The 21,350-nt window shown below is 42.9% G+C and overlaps 2 protein-coding genes across 3 annotated transcripts in view; one reads left to right on the plus strand and one right to left on the minus strand.

Annotated features, from left to right (window-relative positions):
• LOC136430386 (DNA-directed RNA polymerase II subunit RPB2) lies at window positions 1-13,339 on the plus strand. The gene is made up of 20 exons (XM_066420934.1): window positions 1-183; window positions 799-1,028; window positions 3,827-3,939; window positions 4,309-4,687; window positions 5,040-5,204; window positions 5,520-5,716; window positions 6,040-6,223; window positions 6,687-6,809; window positions 7,246-7,389; window positions 7,614-7,844; window positions 8,159-8,334; window positions 8,757-8,955; window positions 9,255-9,615; window positions 9,943-10,064; window positions 10,424-10,504; window positions 10,795-10,932; window positions 11,186-11,407; window positions 11,746-11,906; window positions 12,234-12,429; window positions 12,599-13,339. The coding sequence occupies exons 1-20, from the start codon at window positions 165-167 to the stop codon at window positions 12,686-12,688; spliced, it is 3,531 nt and encodes a 1,176-aa protein (XP_066277031.1). The 5' UTR covers window positions 1-164; the 3' UTR covers window positions 12,689-13,339.
• The window catches only part of LOC136430385 (WD repeat-containing protein 11-like), a 14,945-nt gene continuing 6,772 nt past the window's right edge, over window positions 13,178-21,350 (minus strand). The window contains exons 15-30 of one of the 2 annotated variants that reach the window (XM_066420933.1): window positions 21,093-21,217; window positions 20,508-20,614; window positions 20,202-20,316; window positions 19,416-19,584; window positions 18,808-18,916; window positions 18,498-18,560; window positions 18,143-18,302; window positions 17,419-17,613; window positions 17,140-17,235; window positions 16,809-16,879; window positions 16,574-16,668; window positions 16,196-16,293; window positions 15,890-15,970; window positions 15,545-15,609; window positions 15,349-15,428; window positions 13,178-15,022 (exon numbers count right to left, since the gene is read on the minus strand). In XM_066420933.1, the coding sequence (XP_066277030.1) occupies window positions 14,775-15,022; window positions 15,349-15,428; window positions 15,545-15,609; window positions 15,890-15,970; window positions 16,196-16,293; window positions 16,574-16,668; window positions 16,809-16,879; window positions 17,140-17,235; window positions 17,419-17,613; window positions 18,143-18,302; window positions 18,498-18,560; window positions 18,808-18,916; window positions 19,416-19,584; window positions 20,202-20,316; window positions 20,508-20,614; window positions 21,093-21,217 (1,877 nt within the window). In that variant the 3' untranslated portion in view covers window positions 13,178-14,774. Of the gene's footprint in view, window positions 15,429-15,544; window positions 15,610-15,889; window positions 15,971-16,195; window positions 16,294-16,573; window positions 16,669-16,808; window positions 16,880-17,139; window positions 17,236-17,418; window positions 17,614-18,142; window positions 18,303-18,497; window positions 18,561-18,807; window positions 18,917-19,415; window positions 19,585-20,177; window positions 20,317-20,507; window positions 20,615-21,092; window positions 21,218-21,350 lie in introns of both variants that reach the window. The other variant, XM_066420932.1, reaches the window with a different exon arrangement.

Here is a 21,350-nt window from a genome sequence, read left to right on the forward strand (position 1 = left end):
GAACCACATGCACAGTACGAATCGCCAGCAATGGCGCAGTGACGCTTCTGGAGCTGCGGGTTCAGAATCCTTCAGCAATCCAGCTTCTCCTGAGCCATCTGTTCCCGACCAATACACAGAGCAACCCCTAAGTTATTCACAAAGAGTAACAAAGGACTACAATCATGTTTGAAATCGATGAAGGTGAGATTTCGTGTCCTGAATCCAGATAGCGTCCGAAGATCTCGGCACTCTTTGTTCCCGCCGAATCATAAAATTATATCATACTAGTAGCCTGTTTTCTAATTTGATATATGTGTCATGCGCATATTCTGGCAATTGCTAATGAAGTACAGTGCTTGGTTGCAAAGAATGAAACCCAAAGAGCAATGCTCGCATTTGCTGGTTACTTTTGAATTGAATTTTTTTGAACTGAAGCAGAGTGGGAGGGGGGCGAGCAAAATTATCTCAGGAGAGAAAGATACTTTCAGCCAGGCAGGAAGATTCTGGTTTCCAGTTTGGGCCGCTCTTCACTACTTTCCAGAAAGAATATCAATAATTTGCTTAGATTTGTGTGCTGCTCTACAGCTACACGTATTGAATCATTCAGTTCCTGGTTCCTGTTGCCATAAATTTATCATTCTTGAAATTATGAATGGTTTGTTCGGACCTGAAAAGTAAGGATATGCAATATATACATATATAATTGTCATGAATACAATTGTGACGGTTGAAACTACTAATAAACCTCAAAAGGAGCTAAACGGTTAAAAAAAGTAGGATATCCACCTAATGATATATGTACAACATTTCCTGCAGAATACACGTACCAGGAGGAAGATGAGACTGATGAGATCACGCCGGACCTGTGGCAGGAGGCGTGCTGGATCGTCATCAGCTCGTACTTCGATGAGAAGGGTCTGGTGCGCCAGCAGCTGGACTCCTTCGACGAGTTCATCCAGATGTCCGTGCAGCGGATCGTGGAGGATTCTCCGCAGATCGACCTGCAGGCCGAGGCACAGCATCTCACCATGGAAGCTGAAGTGCCTGTGAGTTCTCATGACATTCTCAGTACTGACCAGCAGTGACATTACAGTAACAACTTGGGAAGTTGGGAAACAGCTAGTAAACTGTAAAGTACAACCAAGGAGGTTTTATATAGAAGGAGAGCGGACGAGCTAAGTCTCTATTGTACTATGCGTGTAACGGGTGTGAAAAGTCAATGTCGCGTCAAGGTGCGAATTACCCCGATATGCATACACCCCACGCCCAGCTTGGCGACTTTGCTTTGTTTTCACGGGTGCGACCAAGGAGGCATAATGACTCTGTAGAGCAACTTCGATCTTTTTTTCAGCAGTTACTTTTGAGGAGGACTTTGAAACATTTGAGTTACAAGAATGCAACGTGGAAGATGATCTCTCTAACGGCGAGAATCAAAGCACTATGTGGCAACCAACGCTGCCGCCGGCAGCCGCGGTACATTTGATTGCGAAGTCTGTGAGAATGTGTACAAAACCGCCGGATGGCTTGAAAATCACAAGTCTTAGAGAACAGTATTTTTTAATGTGCATATATGCCGACTGAGGAGAAATTACAAACTTAGCTTGACCAAGGCTTGACTTGGCTCGCATTACCCTGGAGCCCAGACTAGTACCGGGTCGCTAGCGATTTCCTTCGGCGGCGGTCCAAGAACTCAGCCCGACCGGACTAGACTCCCCCGATGCGCTAATTACGGCATCGGCGGGCTTGGAGCTTTCGGTCGCCGAAGGGATTGGGGGGAAGGAACCGGCTAAAGAAACCAGCTAAAAGGCCCGATATACAGTCTGCATCCCAGGGTAGGCTCGCATACACCTTCTTGAAGTTCTTCTGTAAACATGCCAATCGGGAGCCGAAATAAATCGGCCTAAAAGTCTCCTAAGGAAACACATAGCTATCCAAAACATGACCGAAGAATCCATGGATACGAACCAAGGACCTCCATGCACGAAAATCATACAAAAAGTCACTCCCAGGTGCCGGAAAATCTACACAGGTTCCGTTGACCAAAACAACAAATTTGGAACGAGGACCCCTTCAGCTACTCAGAAAAAACGAAAACTTACCAAAGAAAAAAGATACAAATTTTTTGTGGCAACATGAAATATAGGTATGAATCTATATTTTTGACGCTAAAAAACAGAGACTTGTCAACAAAAATGACCAAAAACTCGCCCTAGTTCGTCGCACGGTAAAAATTCAAGTATCCAGATGACCGCCATTTTGTCCTCGATCGAATGATGACGTCAGCCGAACCCTACCGGGTGTTCCAAATAAGGAAATCGTCGGAAACCCGAGGCATCTCGGCTGCCGGTCGGCTCAAGCTCGGCACGTGTGACGTCATGCCGAAGCTCCTTTGCATAGAAAACCGCGATTCACGCATCGGTTCAAAGACGGCGCCGCGCCAGCTATACACAATGGGTCGCAGCGGGGCGAAACAAAAGGACCCAGCGGGGCGCTAGCTCGTCCGCTCTCCTTCTATATAAAACCTCCTTGGTACAACCTTTTTTATCAGTTAACTTAAAACAGTTTAAGTCCTTTACTGTACTCACTTTGCCATTGCACCAGTCATTTTCTGTATTTGATCTTAATCTTCAGATAACTTCAACTTGTTCATAAGTATTCCAAAAAGATAGACATGAACTACTTCATCTGAATATACTGTAAGTCTACTTAGATCCGCGGTATAATTAGATCCGCGGAATCCGCGGCGACCTCTGCGCCGCGAATCAATTTCCCCGCGGATATGTTTATCGTACTTTTGCCCCCCTCCCCACATTTACAAGTGAGCTCATGGAGGTTAAGTATAGAGCTCGACTTCAGGGAAAAGCGACACATAAACAATGCACGCGATTGTGTAAAACATGACAAACTTTTACACAGTACATACGTGTAAACAAGTGATATTACATATGATTCGCAGAAGTTTGGCCGAGCGGCGTCGCTACTCCCGACCGCTACACATATACAGTAGTAATTTACCGAGAAATCAGAAAATAATTATCGACATACACGCCACAATTTGGGCTTTGCATTGTTGTTAGGGGCTTGGGGACGCCGTCTACCGTTGTACAATCACACTGTTTTGTTTCTTGCTATTGTTATGCTTGCAAACAATCGATATCGGTGCCTCTGACATACGTTGATCTCATTAAAAACCTGTTTTTCAAGAAAGCGAGCAAAAATACGTAAAGAAAAACAAGATTTTCAACCGAGCATTTGAGTCCCTACGCTGTGATTTGCCGCCATTTGTGGTCGTATTCGGTGGAGAATCTATTCCTTTATTTTTTTCCCGTGAAAATTCTGCTTACGTAGCGTAGATGACTCGTATTTTACGCCGTGATTTTACTTCAAAATACGGCGTGCTAGCGGCAGGGCCGGGCTGGGCCGCCATCTTTGTTTACTCATGTTTACCGCTGTTCTAAGCGCTAATTGGTTAGAGTCAGAAAAACTGTGCTCTGATTGGTTGACTGCAAGATTTCACGTGATCACAAGGCGGGAAGTCCCCGTCACAGTTTCGGCGTAGACCGCATTTTGTGACGATTTTGAAGCAGTTTTGTAGCGACCTTCGTAACATTTTTTATTTTTAAAAATTGAACAAGCATTTTCTGATGGCAGTATTCAGTTGCTGTTTTTTCTACTCATCGCCCAGCGCGAATTTAGAACCACGGCGGATTTTCCATTTGCCCGAAACCGCGGATTTTAGGCCCCGCGGATCTAAGTAGACTTACAGTAGTTGACTTGACTGAATGTTTGTTGCACTGTTATAAGGATGAGGCCACTGAAATCAAATGTGTTCTGTTGTTTTTAGCCTCGCTACCTGCTGAACTTCGAGCAGATCTACCTGTCCAAACCCACTCACTGGGAGAAGGACGGTGCGCCCAGTCCCATGATGCCTAACGAAGCTCGTCTCCGAAACCTGACGTAAGTAATAATGTAATAAGGTTCTCTTACAATCATTATTTAGGATGATTCAATGTTTATATTTTTGCTATGCACAATTGCAGCCTCGGAAATGTTATCTTTTTACAGTCAGGGTCTCATGTAACATGAACTTAGTAGAGAAGCAAATGATGAAATCTTGCTATGGCAGACTCTGAGAAAAGTGATTGCAAAAGATTTGTTGATGCTTCTCTAGGTAGCTAGCCTACACACATAAACTCGCCAATGGTGCATGTCACCTCACCTGACCATGGATCATTCTGAACTTGTCAGGATTGAAAACTGAAGTGGAGAAAACACACAGCTTCTGGTACAACAAAGAATAATATTGTGAAATTTGTCTCTCCTCAGGTATTCAGCTCCCCTGTATGTAGACATCACCAAAACTATCGTCAAAGATGGTGAAGACCGAATAGAGACACAGCATCAGAAAACTTTCATTGGGAAAATTCCCATCATGCTGCGCTCCACGTACTGTCTCCTGAGCGGACTCACAGACAGAGACTTGACAGAGTTGAACGAATGTCCCTTAGATCCGGGAGGGTACTTCATCATCAATGGCTCAGAGAAAGTTCTCATTGCTCAAGAGAAGATGGCAACAAACTCAGTATACGTGTTCGCAAAGAAGGACTCAAAGTACGCCTTTACGGGAGAGATCAGATCATGTTTGGAGCACTCGTCAAGACCGACGAGCACCCTGTGGGTCCACATGCTGGCCAGAGGAGGCACAGTAAGTTTGGTGTACACAATAAGTTAAGGAGAAGGAACTGAGACTTCTTGTGTTAACTGCACATTACTGTTCATTTGTTCAAAAAGTCAAAAAATGTTGTATCTAATCATGCGATGATGTCTTATCTAGTCACCAAATCTGATACTTCAGATGGAGACACTCTGGTCTACTGAGCATGGCTGCCTCACAGGCATCTTACATTGTGCACTGTTAACATCATTGTTGTAAAGCACAAGTTACACAATGTAGTAACTCAGTTGTGCATTAAGATTAGGTACCGTAGTTAGTTTCCTAACTTCAGTAAAGCTGTAGCAGCAATTCAATTTTATAATGCTTTTACTTCCGTTACCAGGGCCAGAGAAAGAGTGCCATTGGTCAGCGCATCGTGGCGGTCCTGCCGTACATCCGTCAGGAGATTCCTATCATCATCGTTTTCCGTGCCCTGGGCTTCGTGTCGGACAGAGACATCCTGGAACACATCATCTACGACTTTGATGACCCAGAGATGATGGAAATGGTGAGAAAAAAACAATAGTCAAGTTCCAGACTGTTTTCACTTTGTACAGCACTTTATTACGAGGCCTCTGCCATTCCATCAGTCAGGCTTCTTATTTGTGTCTGAGGTTGAAATGTTGGTTTGTTTGCACAGGCTGTGATGTCTTATCTAGTCACCAAATCTGACACATCAGATGGGGACACTCTGGTCTACTGAGCATGTTTTCAAATAATGAGTTTCAGAAAATTTCAAAGCACCTTACTTAAACTTAAAGTTGAAGTTTCAGCTATGTGTATTTTTTACCTGAAAGTAAAGCAAATTGTTCCCATACTCTAGTTGAAACCGTCCCTGGATGAAGCCTTCGTCATCCAGGAGCAAAACGTGGCCCTGAACTTCATCGGCGCGAGAGGTGCCAAACCTGGTGTGACCAAGGACAAAAGAATTAAGTACGCCCGAGAGATCCTACAGAAGGAGATGCTGCCTCATGTAGGCATCAGTGACTACTGTGAGACCAAGAAGGCTTATTTCTTAGGGTAAGGCTATCTTCTTGAATAAAGCTACAATAAAGATGTTTTCTACACCTCTTGCAGTAAAGACGTACAGTATCGGAATGTGAAGTACCAATGTGTCATTGTTTTCGAACTCAAAAGTGAAACTGATGATGCTGTGTGTGTGTGTGTGTATACTGTCATGATATAAAGTCTTGGAGAACTTTGGTTTAAAGAACTAGTTGGAGATTGTTATATTTCTTGTATCTAATCTTATAAGAAAATCTTCTGTATTGCAGAAATCCTTCAATTTCCTTTTGTTTCTCCATAAGCAAGTCTAAAAACCTCTCCCTGCCTCTCCTTCCCAGGTACATTGTACACAGACTGCTGCTGGCTGCGCTGGGTCGGAGAGAGCTGGACGACCGTGATCACTATGGCAACAAGCGTCTGGACCTGGCAGGTCCCCTGCTGGCTTACCTGTTCCGTGGCCTGTTTAAGAACCTGACCAAGGAGGTCAGAATATATGCCCAGAAGTTCATCGACAGGGGGAAGGTAAGGGCTGCTTTGTTGTTTAACAGCAGTGTTAGATTTATGACTTGGAGAAGTTTCTCCTTAACAAGAAGAAAAATTGATGACATAATCTTCATGAATCTGTCTGTATATCGGCAGTGATTCTTTATACACATGCAGGTTCCTGTTGCCTACACCTGAAGAGCTTAATTTAGCCCTTTTTACTGTGTAGAAGGACAGCAGTGTTGTCAATCATTAGTAAACGAATAATCTAACACACACACAAAAATCAACGAATAATCTTTTCTCATACCATGCACTGTCAAGGGAGAAGAAATGATAAAAATATTTGAATCTGTATGGAGAGCTGTCTATGAGTATGACAGGGTATGTCCAGGCACAGCTACAGTTAGATGAAAAAGGTATTCTAATAGGCAGATGACTTTCGCAATAAAACTCAACACTCAAGCCCCCCTTGAATGTTTTGTTTCTGTTCCTTTGACAGGACTTCAATCTTGAGCTTGCTATCAAGACACGAATCATCACAGATGGGTTGAAGTATTCCCTGGCCACAGGAAACTGGGGTGATCAGAAGAAGGCTCACCAGGCCAGGGCCGGTGTGTCTCAGGTTAGTACCCTGCCCTCAGTATCACTTGGTGTTAAGTGCTTCTCCTACCATTGTTGAATAAGTCATAAACTTCTCAGTCCTCCATGATGAAATGTTTTCTCACGACTTCTGTGATGAAAATAGAACTCTCTCTTCCTGAGAGGACAGTTGTTATATGTCTTGTTCAATGGATTTTAGACATTCGCTGTGTTCAAAATTCGTATACAAAGGCAAAGACAACCTTATTTCCGTCTTTTACACTGACATGTTGCTTTGGTATATCAATTCAGTCCCTTTCACGTCATAAACTACAGTATTCTTGTTATTTGAAGTAAAAAAAGTTGAAGAAAAAGGGGGTGGGGAACAATTGAAACCTTGGAGACATTTCAATATTTTCAACACAAGGTTGCTCGTAGAAGCAAGTTTCTCATCACCGCAGCATGTTTATTTTCCTCAGGTGTTGAACAGACTGACGTTTGCCTCCACCCTGTCCCATCTGCGGCGTCTGAACTCCCCCATTGGTCGTGACGGCAAGCTGGCCAAACCCAGACAGCTGCACAACTCACTCTGGGGCATGATCTGTCCTGCAGAGACCCCTGAGGTAAGCAACTGGTACTGCAGTTTCCTCTAAAACTTTGTTTTCAATCATGTGCCCAGTTCATACAGGGCCAAACTGTTGAGGATTATGATGGCCTACATATCCATGGGTTCATGATAACATGTGTTCTGGCCCTAATAGCCTACATCTCTGTGGGCACTGATGGCCTGCATGTACATCTCTGTGGGTCCATGATAACATTGACATGTTGTATTCTGTGCACCCAGGGTCAGGCTGTAGGTCTGGTGAAGAACCTGGCCCTGATGGCCTACATCTCGGTGGGTTCGCAGCCCTCCCCCATCCTGGAGTTCTTGGAGGAGTGGAGTATGGAGAACCTGGAGGAGGTGGCGCCCTCCGCCATCGCTAACGCCACCAAGATCTTTGTGAACGGCTGCTGGGTGGGCGTGCACCGGGACCCCGAACAGCTCATGAACACACTCAAGAAACTCAGAAGACAGGTCAGTATCTGGCAGTAGCATTTCCTTTTTAAGTTACATTGAATTAAAATGAATTTTGAACTCTTAGCTGTCTTCAAAATGTAGTTTCACCAGTCTGTATTAAGCACAAATTGTTTTCAAGGTGGTTTTAGTTTGGAAGAGCTTGTATACTACTGGATTGCTGGAGGGATCTTTCAGTGGAATAACCTTAAGAGGCCATATGTTTTTGTCTAGATTGTGTTGATATGACAACCTCTTCCAAAATGCATTTGATTGGATCTGTAAGAGGAGAAAAAGATGATATTCTGCAGCTTTCAAGTTTTTCTGCTTTTTAGATGGACATCATCGTGTCTGAGGTTTCCATGGTGAGAGACATCCGGGAGCGGGAGATCAGGATCTTCACAGACGCAGGGCGGATCTGTCGGCCACTGCTGATCGTGGAGAAACAGAAACTCCTGCTTAAGAAGCATCACGTGGACATGCTGAAGGAGAGGGAGTACAACAACTACAGGTAAACAATGCGACTGACACTAGATAGTCTGTAACAGTGTAAGTAGCTTGTGATGTACAACATACATGGGTTTATAGTTTGTAGCATTTGTTTGGACTATGACGAGGATTTGTGTTAGCTAAAGTGTTGGAAGCATTCACACTGGAATGTTTTGTAAGTAAAACATTCATGTTGAAAAGCTTCCTAGAAAAAACTGGAGGATCTCTGAGAAAGTTTCTTTAGGACAGAGGCTTTCTTCGTTCCCCTTCCAACAGTGGAAATTTCTCCCTGCTGCCTAACTCTGTAACCAATAGGGGAATTGGGTACCAAACGGCTACTTCAGAGTGCTTAAGTTTAAAACAGCATAGAACTTGACATCGAGATGGAATTTTAGGCCCCCTAGCAGTGTCCTTTCAAACTGCACCTGCCTTGATGTCCCACAGTTGGCAGGACCTGGTTGCCGGGGGTGTGGTCGAGTACATCGACACCCTGGAGGAGGAGACGGTGATGTTGGCCATGACCCCAGATGACCTGCAGGACAAGGGCGTGGCCTACTGCTCCACCTACACCCACTGTGAGATCCACCCGTCCATGATTCTGGGCGTGTGTGCCTCCATCATCCCCTTCCCTGATCACAACCAGGTCAGTTGCAATTGGATGGGAGACTTATGTTCATTTTGTAGGGTTTATTGTTGTTGCATTGTACTGTGAACAAACAGGGAAATGGTAACAGAAAATGAAGTGTTCACGATGCCTTTTAAGTTTGTGAACCACCGCAAACATTTCCCCTTTTACAGTACAATTGTATCAAAATGTTGAAACCTTGCTACATATTAGTTTTCATTGATAGGACACAGCCTGGTAAAAGCTAAAGTTGGCTGGTTTTAACCAAGGTATTGAGCATGATTTGTTGATGATTTCTGATCTGTTCCCTTCCCCAGTCTCCCCGTAACACGTACCAGTCTGCTATGGGTAAGCAGGCCATGGGAGTCTACATCACCAACTTCCACGTGCGGATGGACACCCTGGCCCACGTGCTGTACTACCCACAGAAACCACTCGTCACCACACGCTCCATGGAGTACCTACGCTTCCGAGAACTTCCCGCCGGAATCAACGCCATTGTCGCCATCGCGTCTTACACTGGGTACAACCAGGAGGATTCTGTGATCATGAACGCTTCGGCCATTGACCGCGGGCTGTTCCGCAGTGTGTTCTACCGATCGTACAAGGAGTCTGAATCCAAGAAAGGTCTGGACCAAGAAGAGATCTTTGAGAAGCCAACTAGGGATGAAGTCACAGGTATGTTTGTTGTTGGTTTTAACGCAGCTCTAGGAAAAATGTTGCCTTCACAGGCAGGAAACTTGATGTTTGAGAAGCAGATGATGAAATCTTGATATGGCAGACTCTGAGAAAAGAGTGATTGCAAAATATTTATGTTGATGCTTCTCTGGGAGTTAGCTAGGCTCTGAATACTTATCTGTGTACCACATCACATTCGGGATAAACTCTAATTCTTTCTATCAAAGAAATCCCCATCTCAGGAATTTCTTCATCTGTAGAAAACCCTAATGTTCTTTGTGATACTCGGTGTGTACAATGTTTGAGTCACCATTCCCTGCCTCACAGGCATGAGGAATGCCATCTACGACAAGCTGGATGACGACGGTATCATCGCGCCCGGGGTGAGGGTGTCAGGAGAGGACGTCATTATAGGCAAGACTGTCACCCTGCCTGAGAATGAAGATGAGGTAAGGAGAATCTAGCTCTTCCACTCAACATGTCTAATGTAGAGAAGTTTCTTGATCTTTTTGTACATTAACAGATAAAATAAAGATCTCTGGAAAGCAGAGAAGGAATGAAGTGAGACGGGCAAGATGTTCTACAGCCTGAAAAATGTTACAGGCCGGTTGAAGGCTATTGAGAAGCAAATGATGAAATCTTGATATGGCAGACTCTGATAAAAGAGTGATTGTAAGATATTTTTATTGATGCTTCTCTGCCTCTGAGAGTTAGAATCTTCATTGATGTCTAATTCAGTGACTGACATAACAAGGTTAGTGAGTTTATTGTGAATGTAGTGTGTTGAGATTTGACTATTTGTCCCCAGCTTGAGAGCACGACCAAGCGGTTCACCAAGCGAGACTCCAGCACCTTCCTACGAAGCAGTGAGACAGGCATTGTGGACCAGGTCAGCCGACCTTTATACTTAGTGAACTATCTGCACTACCTCTGTATATGCTGGGGTTCAAACTGTAATAGACAGTGCTTTTGTTTTGGAATATAATACCATATGCAGCAACAGATAAAGGTTTTTTTTGTACTGAAGAAGAGAGTTGTAGCTGTTTTGCCCAACATAGCAGCCTCTAATATTTGCTGATAAGCTTAACCTTAGCATAAAGTGGTACATACACAAACTTTGTTATATGTACTGGGTGTCTTGTGTGCAGAACTGACTTCCTGTGCTGTGTTCCTCCCCAGGTTATGGTGTCCATTAACCAGGAGGGTTACAAGTTCTGTAAGGTCAGAGTTCGCTCCGTCCGCATCCCGCAAATCGGCGACAAGTTTGCCAGTCGGCACGGGCAGAAGGGAACCTGTGGGATCACATACAGACAGGAGGTGGGCAGGAACACTGGCTTTCACTCACTAAGGAGGGACTTCAGCTTCTTTAAGCATTTTCCTTCCTTTTGCAGTTTCCTTTCAAAGTGTAGCTTCCTTTCTAGCTGTGACAAGTTTGTTAATTCTTTGAAAGAAATGATTCGCTGTCTCTGACTACTGTCTGGTCTACACTAGGCTGTTCTGAGAACTTTTGTGGAGAAGTTTGTGTCCAGAACTCAAGGCTTACATGTATTTCCCCAAACTATGTCCACAGGACATGCCATTCACAGCAGAAGGCATCAGCCCTGACATCATCATCAACCCCCACGCTGTGCCGTCCCGTATGACCATCGGCCATTTGATCGAGTGTCTGCAGGGGAAGGTGTCGGCCAACAAGGGCGAGATTGGCGACGCCACGCCCTTCAACGATGCCGTCAACGTGCAGAAGATCTCCAACCTGCTCCACGAGTACGGCTATCACCTGAGAGGAAATGAGGTAGGTACAAGTCGATCGGATCAGTGTCCTTCAGGTTCTTCTTGTAAGTTGGCCTTAGAACTGATTTTCTGTTGGCCTCAGTCCTCTATGATGAAATGTTTTTTTCACGACTTCTGTGATGAAAATAGAACTCTCTCTTCCTGAGAGGACAGTTGTTATATGACTTCAGTCTTGTGCAGTGAACTGTTTTTGCAGGCATTCATGCGTTCAAAATTCTTGTACTAAGGAAAAGACAACCATATGGCCGTCTTTTACACTGACATGTTGCTTTAAATTGAACTGTGAGGAGGACCAGATATCTGTTCAATGCTGAAAGTGCTCCATGCCACTGTCCCCAGGTGGTGTACAACGGGTTCACAGGCAGGAAGCTAAGCACACAGCTGTTTATCGGCCCCACATACTACCAGCGCCTAAAGCATATGGTGGACGACAAGATCCACTCCCGTGCCCGGGGTCCTGTGCAGAACCTGAACAGACAGCCCATGGAGGGCAGGTCAAGGTGAGATCTCCTGTCGTAACTAGACACCGTGTGAATGTCTTTTGCACTTAAAGTTAACTATGTGGCTGTTTTTAGCTGTTGGTATATCTTGGACAGGTGGAAGGTTGAGAAGCAGATGATGAAATCTTGATATGGCAGACTCTGAGAACAGTGATTGCAAATATATTTTGATGCTTCTCTGGGAGATAGCTAGCATGTAGATACAGGATACTGCCTGTGCACGATGTTGTATTCTGGATAATCCTGAAAGGTATCTAAAGTGTATCTTTATCAACGTACCTTCATGTAATGTAAAATTGGCTAAGTTGTATTTGTGCGCCCCACCAGGGACGGAGGTCTCCGTTTCGGAGAGATGGAGCGTGACTGTCAGATCGCCCACGGTGCGGCCCAGTTCCTGCGGGAGCGCCTGTTTGAGGTGTCGGATCCGTACCAGGTCCATGTGTGCAACCTGTGCGGCCTGATTGCCATTGCTAACCTGAGGAACCAAACCTTCGAGTGCAGGGGCTGCAAGAACAAAACCCAGGTAAAGCACTGTTTGCTAAGTATGGCTTCAGCTCTGGTCTTTGTAAATTAGGATAAGTTGGGTGGGCACTCCCAAAGTGATGCTGTTTTAAAAGATGTCTATGAAACTAGATAGTGTATGCTCCAGCCAAGTCTTCACCAAGGCTTTTCTTTGTCTTATCCTGATGCAGATCTCCAAGGTCAAAATCCCCTACGCCTGCAAGCTGCTGTTCCAGGAGCTGATGGCCATGAGCATCGCACCACGGATGATGACCCAGTGAAGGACCTCAACATTCACTTTGGAATCTTGGAAAGGCCTGGATTTCGCCCAAAACTAAAAAGTCTATAAAAAGTTGTATTTTTTTTCATGGTTGCCCAAGGAAAGTTAGACATATTTTCCTTAGTTATGTAAACTTAGGTTGTATTTGGCAGATTTCTCCATCAATAGAAAGCTGCTCGATCAGATATCTGCTTTTCTTGAATAATGGAAGGAAAAAAGTTGACATGTTGCACAAAACAAAGGCTTGGAAGGTTTCCATTCTTGTTTAGCAAGTGTTAAAGACACTGCAATTCTACTTTTTCTGGTCTGTAAGGGCCCCTAGAGCAACTTGGTACTTATATCTAAGGAAGGTGATGCTTTACTTGTAATATGTATATATATATATAGTAAAAACAGACAACATTAATATTTCGCCTACGTTTTCGCAACAGTATGCATATCAATATCCAGCACTTGAAATTAACTACAAACCACAAAGACTTCTTGAGAGTTTTTTTGTCATATACATTTTAATGAACATACTCGATTGTTGGGTGACAAGACCATCCTGTTGTACAGCTTTTGGAATGGTATAGTTGCTTGATGTCTACTCGTGTATATGTACATAGAATATGTAAGTTTTGAAAGGTATGAATAAAGAGATGGAAAGAGTTATGATGTTTGGAATGACTTTTTACATTAGTAAATGCCCTTTGTTAAAGTAGTGCTGCAATCTTGGCAATGCTGTGTTAGTTCTGTTTGACAATGTTGAGCAAATAGGCAGCAGGGATGGACCAAGATTGATACTAAGAGCAGATAACAAAAGGCATGGAAGTGATAAAGGACATCAGAGGGGGGCCTAAAAAGATGTTCCCAGTCCTCCCTGGTTCTTTCTCAATTTATGACATCTTTGATATACACAGATCTGCCCTTGCTGGATGGAAGGAATAGAAAGTTAACTTGGAACCTAACAGTAGCACACTGAAAGTAAGCTGCTAGTATTTTGGCCCCTTGATCTATATACTCGGAAAAAAAATACACAGGGAAATAAAACCTGCTTGGCCTTAAAACAAAATACAGAGGCCTGTATCAGGTGTACACATTCCAGAAGCATTTTGCATGTACCAGGACATTCATATCAGGAAAAACGAAATATATAAGCTACTTAAAATAAGCCGATCCTCGTAATTGCACATTTATTTCTCAAAATTCTCCAAACAGCAACATATACCAATAGAATCTCATCTGTTGCTGGGCTTTTGTCTCTTAATAAGTCTAATATTTGTTAGCATGTTTACCTAGGAATTTTCTTCTGATAATACACCAACACTGTAGAATATTTAAAGCAAATAGGACATGGTACTGGAATATTTACAGCATTTGCTCTACATGTATACTAAGTAGTTATGGTTTACTCTTGGAAGAATATCATCAACAGATTGTCAAATTTTCATATTTGGCTTATCCAATAAAACTGAAGACTTACTCTACCTAACAAAAAACTGCACACCAATAAAATGCTAAGCATGAATTTCTAATACATAGCATTGAAATTTCTTCAACAGCAAGTTTCTCAAAGCATGTTCCTTGTTTCCCCAATATAGAGTGAATGAATGCCACAAAATCTGCAGCTGTGTTCATTTGCAGGAGTCCTCTGTCTTTTCACTGCAGTTGCTACAATTTGATTATCTTTGCAGTAACACCATGTGTACAGCATCAAATAGAAGAAATAACATTTAGTATCATTGGAATGCTACACTAAAAGCCTTGAATAATCTGCATGTGCTCATAGTTAATACCACCTTTCCACAAAATTACAAGAGCAACAACTACAAGATGTCATAGGTAATCTCGATCTCAAAATAATTAACAAGGTTTTCAGGCATACTAAACATACATACAATCTCTACTTAACAAAGTTGACAAGGGTTTTGATTATTGAGTGAAAGTAATTCACCATCTTTAATTTTGATAAGAATCAACCAATGCAAGAGCCAAATGTAAACAGATTAAAGTCAATGTTCTATCAATGCCATCAAATTTATGTTCAACGACTTTTGCAATACACCTCAGCTGGACCCATCCTTAGTCCCAACCATCTGAAGAGTTTAAGATAACAACAGTCCTTCCTCCACTCCTTCAGTGTTGTCAGCATCTCCCTGCTGGTCTGCCCCCCCATCCCCGCTGTCTTCCCCGACCACCTTCTCCTGAAGCTGGGCGTTCTCCGTCTGCATGTCCCTGAGCAGCTGCTGACCTTTGCCCCCTGCCTTGTGACAGTAGTGTTCCATGGCCGTCAGGTTCCCCAGGCTGTGCAAGTAGCGAGCGTACTCCAGGAATATAGCCTCGATCAGGGAACGTGGCCACAGTCAAGGAAGACAGTGTAGCATAACAGCCATGACAGCTATTACAGGTAATTTTCAGTCACCTCTTGATGTTTAATTCATATATCACATGTATTATTGGGTCAAAATATATTCAATTACATGCATGACATCGGCTGAAGACTGCAAATACAACGCCAGAGTGAAAATAAAACTACCGGTACTCATTTTGCAATATCATATTGTGTGTTCGTGAAAATGACAACACATTGTTCTTTTGCAAAAGGTACTACTTTTCTGAAGTCTTCACAGCAAATTTACTTATAAAAAATACTAAGTTAAACCTCTACTGAAAGGATATTAGTTTCTTCATTTAGGATGAGAACCCCAAACTCCAGACAGGCTTCAGCAAACAGAGCTGCCCGGTCAAAATGTCGCATACTAGAGGAAACATAAGCTGATTATTTAAGATAATTGAGTCAAAATGTTTTTTTTAATCAAAAGAAATCTGAAAACAATTCTATATATATCAGAAAACTTGAAAGTTCAAAACTCACCTGTACAGTAGCTCCAACACCTTTAGAAAATGTCCCAGGGATAGCAGCACCAAGATAGCTTTACTCTACAAAAACAACACAAAACAGATCATACACAGTTAGTCCACCATCCAGTGGATCTAGATCACATGATAAACTGTAGATACCAGTTTGGCACAAAGCACTGGATAACCTTGGGGATTTCTGAATATTACACCATTGCCAACCTGAGAGTCTAGCAGGACATCACATGACATGGGATAACCAATCAGCACCATGGACATTTCTGCAATACTCCCCATACTGGGTAATCAGGTTTTCTCATGCCCGGATGTTTGAGGTTGTACATTTAGAAGCCTGCCTCACCTTGTAGTTGACAGCAGATGAGCACAGATGGTCCACCCATCGCTTCATCACCTCTGAGCACTCTACATTGTTCAGGGAAGCCTAAAAGGGCAGAAACAAGTGATGGTACATGTATTTGTATACTGATATAGGGTACTCTTGTCTGAATTTGTTCCCAAAACTGCTTGAAAAAGTTACCTTTGGCAACTTAAGTATGTATGATTAAGGAGCCAATAAAGTTTAATATCTATGACATGATTCAACTACATGTGATACTATGTTAATGTATTTCGTGTGTCTCTCCCCCTGCCCCCCAAAAATCCCTACCTTGGCTAGCCAGGCAGCCTGGTCCCATTCCCCATAGTCCTGCAGGTACCGACAGGCATCAAACGCCTTGTCAATCAAACACAGCAGCTGTACACCCTCTGTGGGGAGAAGTCAGAGTCTGATCAGACTTAAGACTGAACATTGTATTTGTGTAGGAAAGTATGCTGCCTTGGATCGAGGAGGCATGTGCTATCTCGGTGCGGTATCATTGCTACTATGAGTTTGTATTTCATACCCAGTAAACCACCTCAGGGTGTAACACACAAGGTTTGTACTGATCATTACAAGCTGCACAGATTCATAGTATTAAACCTATGATAGGAGGCTCACTCTGGGAACACTGAATTGGTTCAAAATAGATAAAGTGTTTTTACTTGCCTGGCAGTTTGCCGTTTGCGATGAGGTTGGTGGCCACCAATTTGATGGTGCTCTGTGAGGCCCCCGAGGATCGGATGGTTGCTATGAGACATGCCCTGGAATAGGTGACATTGTTCAATTTAGGTCTTCTTAAGGCTATTCCTTTCAAAAGGTGCAGGGACTAGTTAGGAAACTATCTGGATCCTTTCCTCACCTCATTATCAATACATGTATCCAAAATTGGCATTTAACTTACCTCAGGGAATCTGAAAAGTAGTTTTCGTTGTCAGCGTCTGTCTCCAGGTACAGCTGCACTGCTCTGTCACTCTGTGGGTCACATGTGGTGTTTGTAGCTTAGTAAGGCTATTTCTGTTTTATCATGGGCAGGGTATCTGGCCCTGATACTTAAGTTAGAAAATCCATTATGTGGTATTAGGTGGTAGTATACATCTTCACAATTGTACTACAATAGTGGAAAAACAAAATTCACACAAAAAAGCTGGCTATACAAAATGTTGTCACAGCCTTAGAGCTATGATGAGATCTCTCACTGTCTATAATCATTGGAATGAAGAAGTTGACCATACCTGGCCTAACATGAGAAGTTTCTCAGCACAGTGCTGTGTGTGCTCATATGTGGCTCTCTTACTGTCATGTAGGTTGATCCTCTCCAACTGGTATTTCTGTTAGGTGGGAAGAAAGACTAATGTTTCGAAAGAGTAATTTTCCATGATGCTACAAGTCTAGAGCAAGGTTTTTACCTTGCCAAACAATGAGAAGAAAATTGTAGGGAACTGCCAAGTTGATGAATAAGTGCTAAGATACAAGCATGCAGTGTTATTTCTGACCCACAACAATAGTTGTACCTGAAAGAAGGGCTGATCACAGAGGATGTCGTAACAGGTGTCCAGGGACAGGGCGTCGAGCGGGAAGTACCCTGACGACGTTGTGTCTCCACTGCTGCCCGTGGTGTTCTCGGAGGCCAGGAGGTCCCCCTGGCTGCTGCTGGCAGAGTCCACCGGCAGGAACATGTCAGACGTGGGGGTGGATGGCAGCAGGTCCTGCAACCAATCAATTAATCAATCAATCAATCAAGCAATCAACCAACCAATCAATCAATCAATCAACTTATCAATAAATCAACCAAAGACTGGTTTAGATTGGATAGCTACTGTAAATGCAGAAACAACTGTAAATTTATGTTTTTGTGGTGCACCCTTTACCACAAACTTAAAACCACCGTGAAAAGCAGTTCAATTGTGTGACTGTAGCGCTACTATTGTTTCAAATGCGAACTCAAAACCACAGCGAACACTCAATTTTCTCCCTACCGTGAAATCAAATCCCCGCAACCATTTCTGCATTTACAGTATATTAGTCCAAGTCACTATAGGGTAGCTAGGGACGCCCCTTTACAAAGCTATTTTATGGCAGTATTGACCAATACCAAATGGGTTGTTGTTCACCCCTCCTTCACAATGCTTTGAAAGCAAACCCTGTATCATACTACAATCAACACACTATTTTGTAAGCTCTCCATTTGTAATGCAGCTCTAAAACATGCACAGAACTTCACATCTTACCCCTTACCTTATCAATGCCGGCGGCCAGTCTTGCCTGTTCCCTGCGCAGGTTGTGTAGTGCCACTGTCCAGAAGTGCAGCTCCGACTCATCCCCAAACAGTCTGGACACAATCAGACATCTCTGGGCTGTTCCATATGGGCAGATGGGGAGGTACTCCTGGAGGTCACTACACAATAACAAATATCTTTTCACATCTGTTGTAAAAAAGATTCATGTCATTGCGCTGGTCAAAACAGACTTTTTACAAGAAAAACTTAGAACCTAACACACACATATATATATATATATACATACTGACTGTATACTATAAAATTTAAAAAAGACAAAATGCTTAACTCAGTATTCATCAGTACAGCCTCACCTTGGAATGAGCTGAAGCTGTTCGTTGACTATTCTCTGTAATTCTTCGCCATTTTTTCCATGCCTGAAGCACAGAACAGGGTGAACGGGATGAGTAACTTATCAAAAACATGTAATACTGCAAGAATGTTCTAAACACGACAGTTTGGAATTATCTATGAATATGCAAGTCTCCTAACTTCCTAAACCATTGACTATGATCCACTTTTATTTGAGTATTCCACCAATTTCTCTTGTTATTCCCAAGTATGAAATATGAATGTAGTGTTTCTAAACATTTGTGTTCTATTTTCATGACATTTTTGACGTACAAGTCTGTGAGTGAGTAGCTGAAGTCTGTGTTCCAAGGCTGGTGCTGGAGGAGGTACTTGACAGTGAAGGCTGCTGCTGGGGGCACCAGGTGAGGTGAGAATACTGGCTCTGCAACAAACAAAGGAACAACTGCTTGAAGAAAGCACCTTCGTCACCAGAAAAGAGCTTTTCTTGCTGCAGTGGAGGTTTAACATGTCCTGATGCCCGTTACCGCCTACTTTTAGTTCCAACCATTTTAAAGCAACTTGGGGCTGAAATGTTCCAATGCCAACTTGTGTTCATTTATGATTCTGTGACTTTGGTTTCTCTTGAACTCCAAGAAAAGCGATCCTTAAGGGTCGATTAGAGATTAGTGGACACCACATAAAGGCACAAGCAAATGAACACTTGTCACAAAACATGGAAATTCATCAAATTCTAAGGACACCATATGGGAAGCCCAAAATATCAATTCCAGTTTATCACTAAATGTGCAGTAATGGTTTAGTAATGTTGCAAAAGCACTTGCTTTCTTTCATGTCACGGTATCTTCATTTCTGTCTTAGAATTTGTTCTTATATCTTTCCAAATGATCTTGACCAGTGTTGTAGGTTTGTGCAGAGCTTACCTGTGATGTCTCTCTCAGTGACTGGTGCACAGGCGTTCTTCATGTCCATGTCACTTACTCGGACTGTGCCATCATCACACGCCAACACCGGCTTGTCCGACGATGCCCAGTCGATATCAATAACCTTTGCCATGTCACGGGGACACTTCACTGAGCTCACCATTTCAACCTAGAAAATATTCCAGTATTTTCATTTCAATGTTCTAAATTTTGCAAGAAGAATCTTGGTGTAAAACACACCACATGAATGGACATGAAGCATATACCAGCTTTCACTCTATAATGTGTTTTGTACCACGTATGTGTAATGATATTTTTATAGATTTATTATGACTTTAATGATGTAATCAGTATATTTGTTATATTTTGTCTCACCATTAACTCTTCCCTCATGACCTCAAAGAAAACAGGCCCGCAGGCCGATTTGAGCTTCTCATTAATAAATGAAGGTTCAAACAAACACCATACCAGACACCATTAAACAATTGCACCATCATTCCAGACACTATAACAAGAGGAAACCTTCCTCACCAAACCATCAACTGAAGTGTCCCCACCTCACACCATATGTACAGACAGCCGTATTCCTTATAGAATTGTTAAAGCATCAGCTCATGACTGTGGTAGCAGAAATTCATGTTTGTTGCACTGAATCTATGAGTCCACCGCAACAGTCATGACTGAGTGACAATCCTTTGGAATATCTTTGCTGTGTACACTAACAACAAGAAGCAGATACTCCACTTCTGTTTCATGACTCACGCAGATCTGTTTGTTCCAGCTCACCTCCTTAGCATCCCACACCTCTGCACCATCATTGTACAGAACTAGGATCTTCTGGTTGCCACGACCAGGTGCAAATTTCAACTTCTTGATCCATCCTCGATGTGTTGGTACAGCTCTGAAGTACATCAAATGAATCATAAGTCTGTTCTCAGGTCTTAGGAGCAGTCAGATTTCAACATGCTTTAGTTTTGTTTTACCAGAAGAGAGACAGAAGCTAATACAGTTTCTATGACTAATGAGCACATAGAGCTTGGAGACACAAAAGAAGTATTACTAGTAGGATAATCTATTAACTTGAAAATTTACCTGGATATCTTAGCCTTCAGGTCCCATATGTTGATATTCCCATCCACATCACCCAGGACCATGGTATCCCCCTTCCAGGCTATACAGGTGATAGCTCCCATTGTTCCCTGTGCAGACACATCAGTTACATGTATGTTAGATACACAGGGCATCAAAAGCTATTGTCAGGATTATCGCAGAGGGCTTAGCCTCTAGAGGCATTTTCCTTTGTATTATTCCCTTGGCAGGTAGCAGGGTAGCCACCAGAAATTTACCCCATGTCTGAAAAGTCAGCAGTTATATTGTCTTAGTTTGATGTAAAAACTGCAAGATTTTTTTCCATAATGGCTATACTAATGAGAAAAAGTCCAAGTACTCGTAAGTGCTGGCATATCAACCCTCTCCTTGCTGAGTAATGCTGTAACCAAAACAAAGGTGGCACATAGAATAGCAAAAAGAAGGGCATCCCAGGGTCCTTTTTGCTTCTTTCAGATCGGTCCTTCACTCCAGATGATGTGAATGCGCAGACAGTAACATATCGTACCCCTCTAGACAGACTATATCACACAGAGGTTTGCTTTAAAAGGTTTTTTAAGATCAGCTCACATCAGGAGGTATCTTTGAGCCATCCTTGACAATGTTCCCCTCCACCATGAAGTGGTACAACTGCCCATCTGAGTCAGTGAACACGAAATGCTCACGCACTGTGAGGTTGGCCAACTTTTTGCTATCTGTAAGAAAGCAACCATACATGCAATGGTTATGCTTAACAGAAAAATTCAATACAATATACAAACACAATTATCCTTGGGGTTGTAATATCATAAATTTGAGACACTACAAGGATGTATTTCTTTGATTCCT

Source organism: Branchiostoma lanceolatum, chromosome 3 (assembly GCF_035083965.1).
Source record: "Branchiostoma lanceolatum isolate klBraLanc5 chromosome 3, klBraLanc5.hap2, whole genome shotgun sequence".
NCBI lineage: Eukaryota > Metazoa > Chordata > Leptocardii > Amphioxiformes > Branchiostomatidae > Branchiostoma > Branchiostoma lanceolatum.

Coding starts and splice junctions, on each gene's coding strand:
- LOC136430386 (XM_066420934.1), top strand. Junction 4,688..5,039: donor TGCTGGCCAGAGGAGGCACA/GTAAGTTTGGTG, acceptor TTCCGTTACCAG/GGCCAGAGAAAGAGTGCCAT. Junction 6,224..6,686: donor AGTTCATCGACAGGGGGAAG/GTAAGGGCTGCT, acceptor TTCCTTTGACAG/GACTTCAATCTTGAGCTTGC.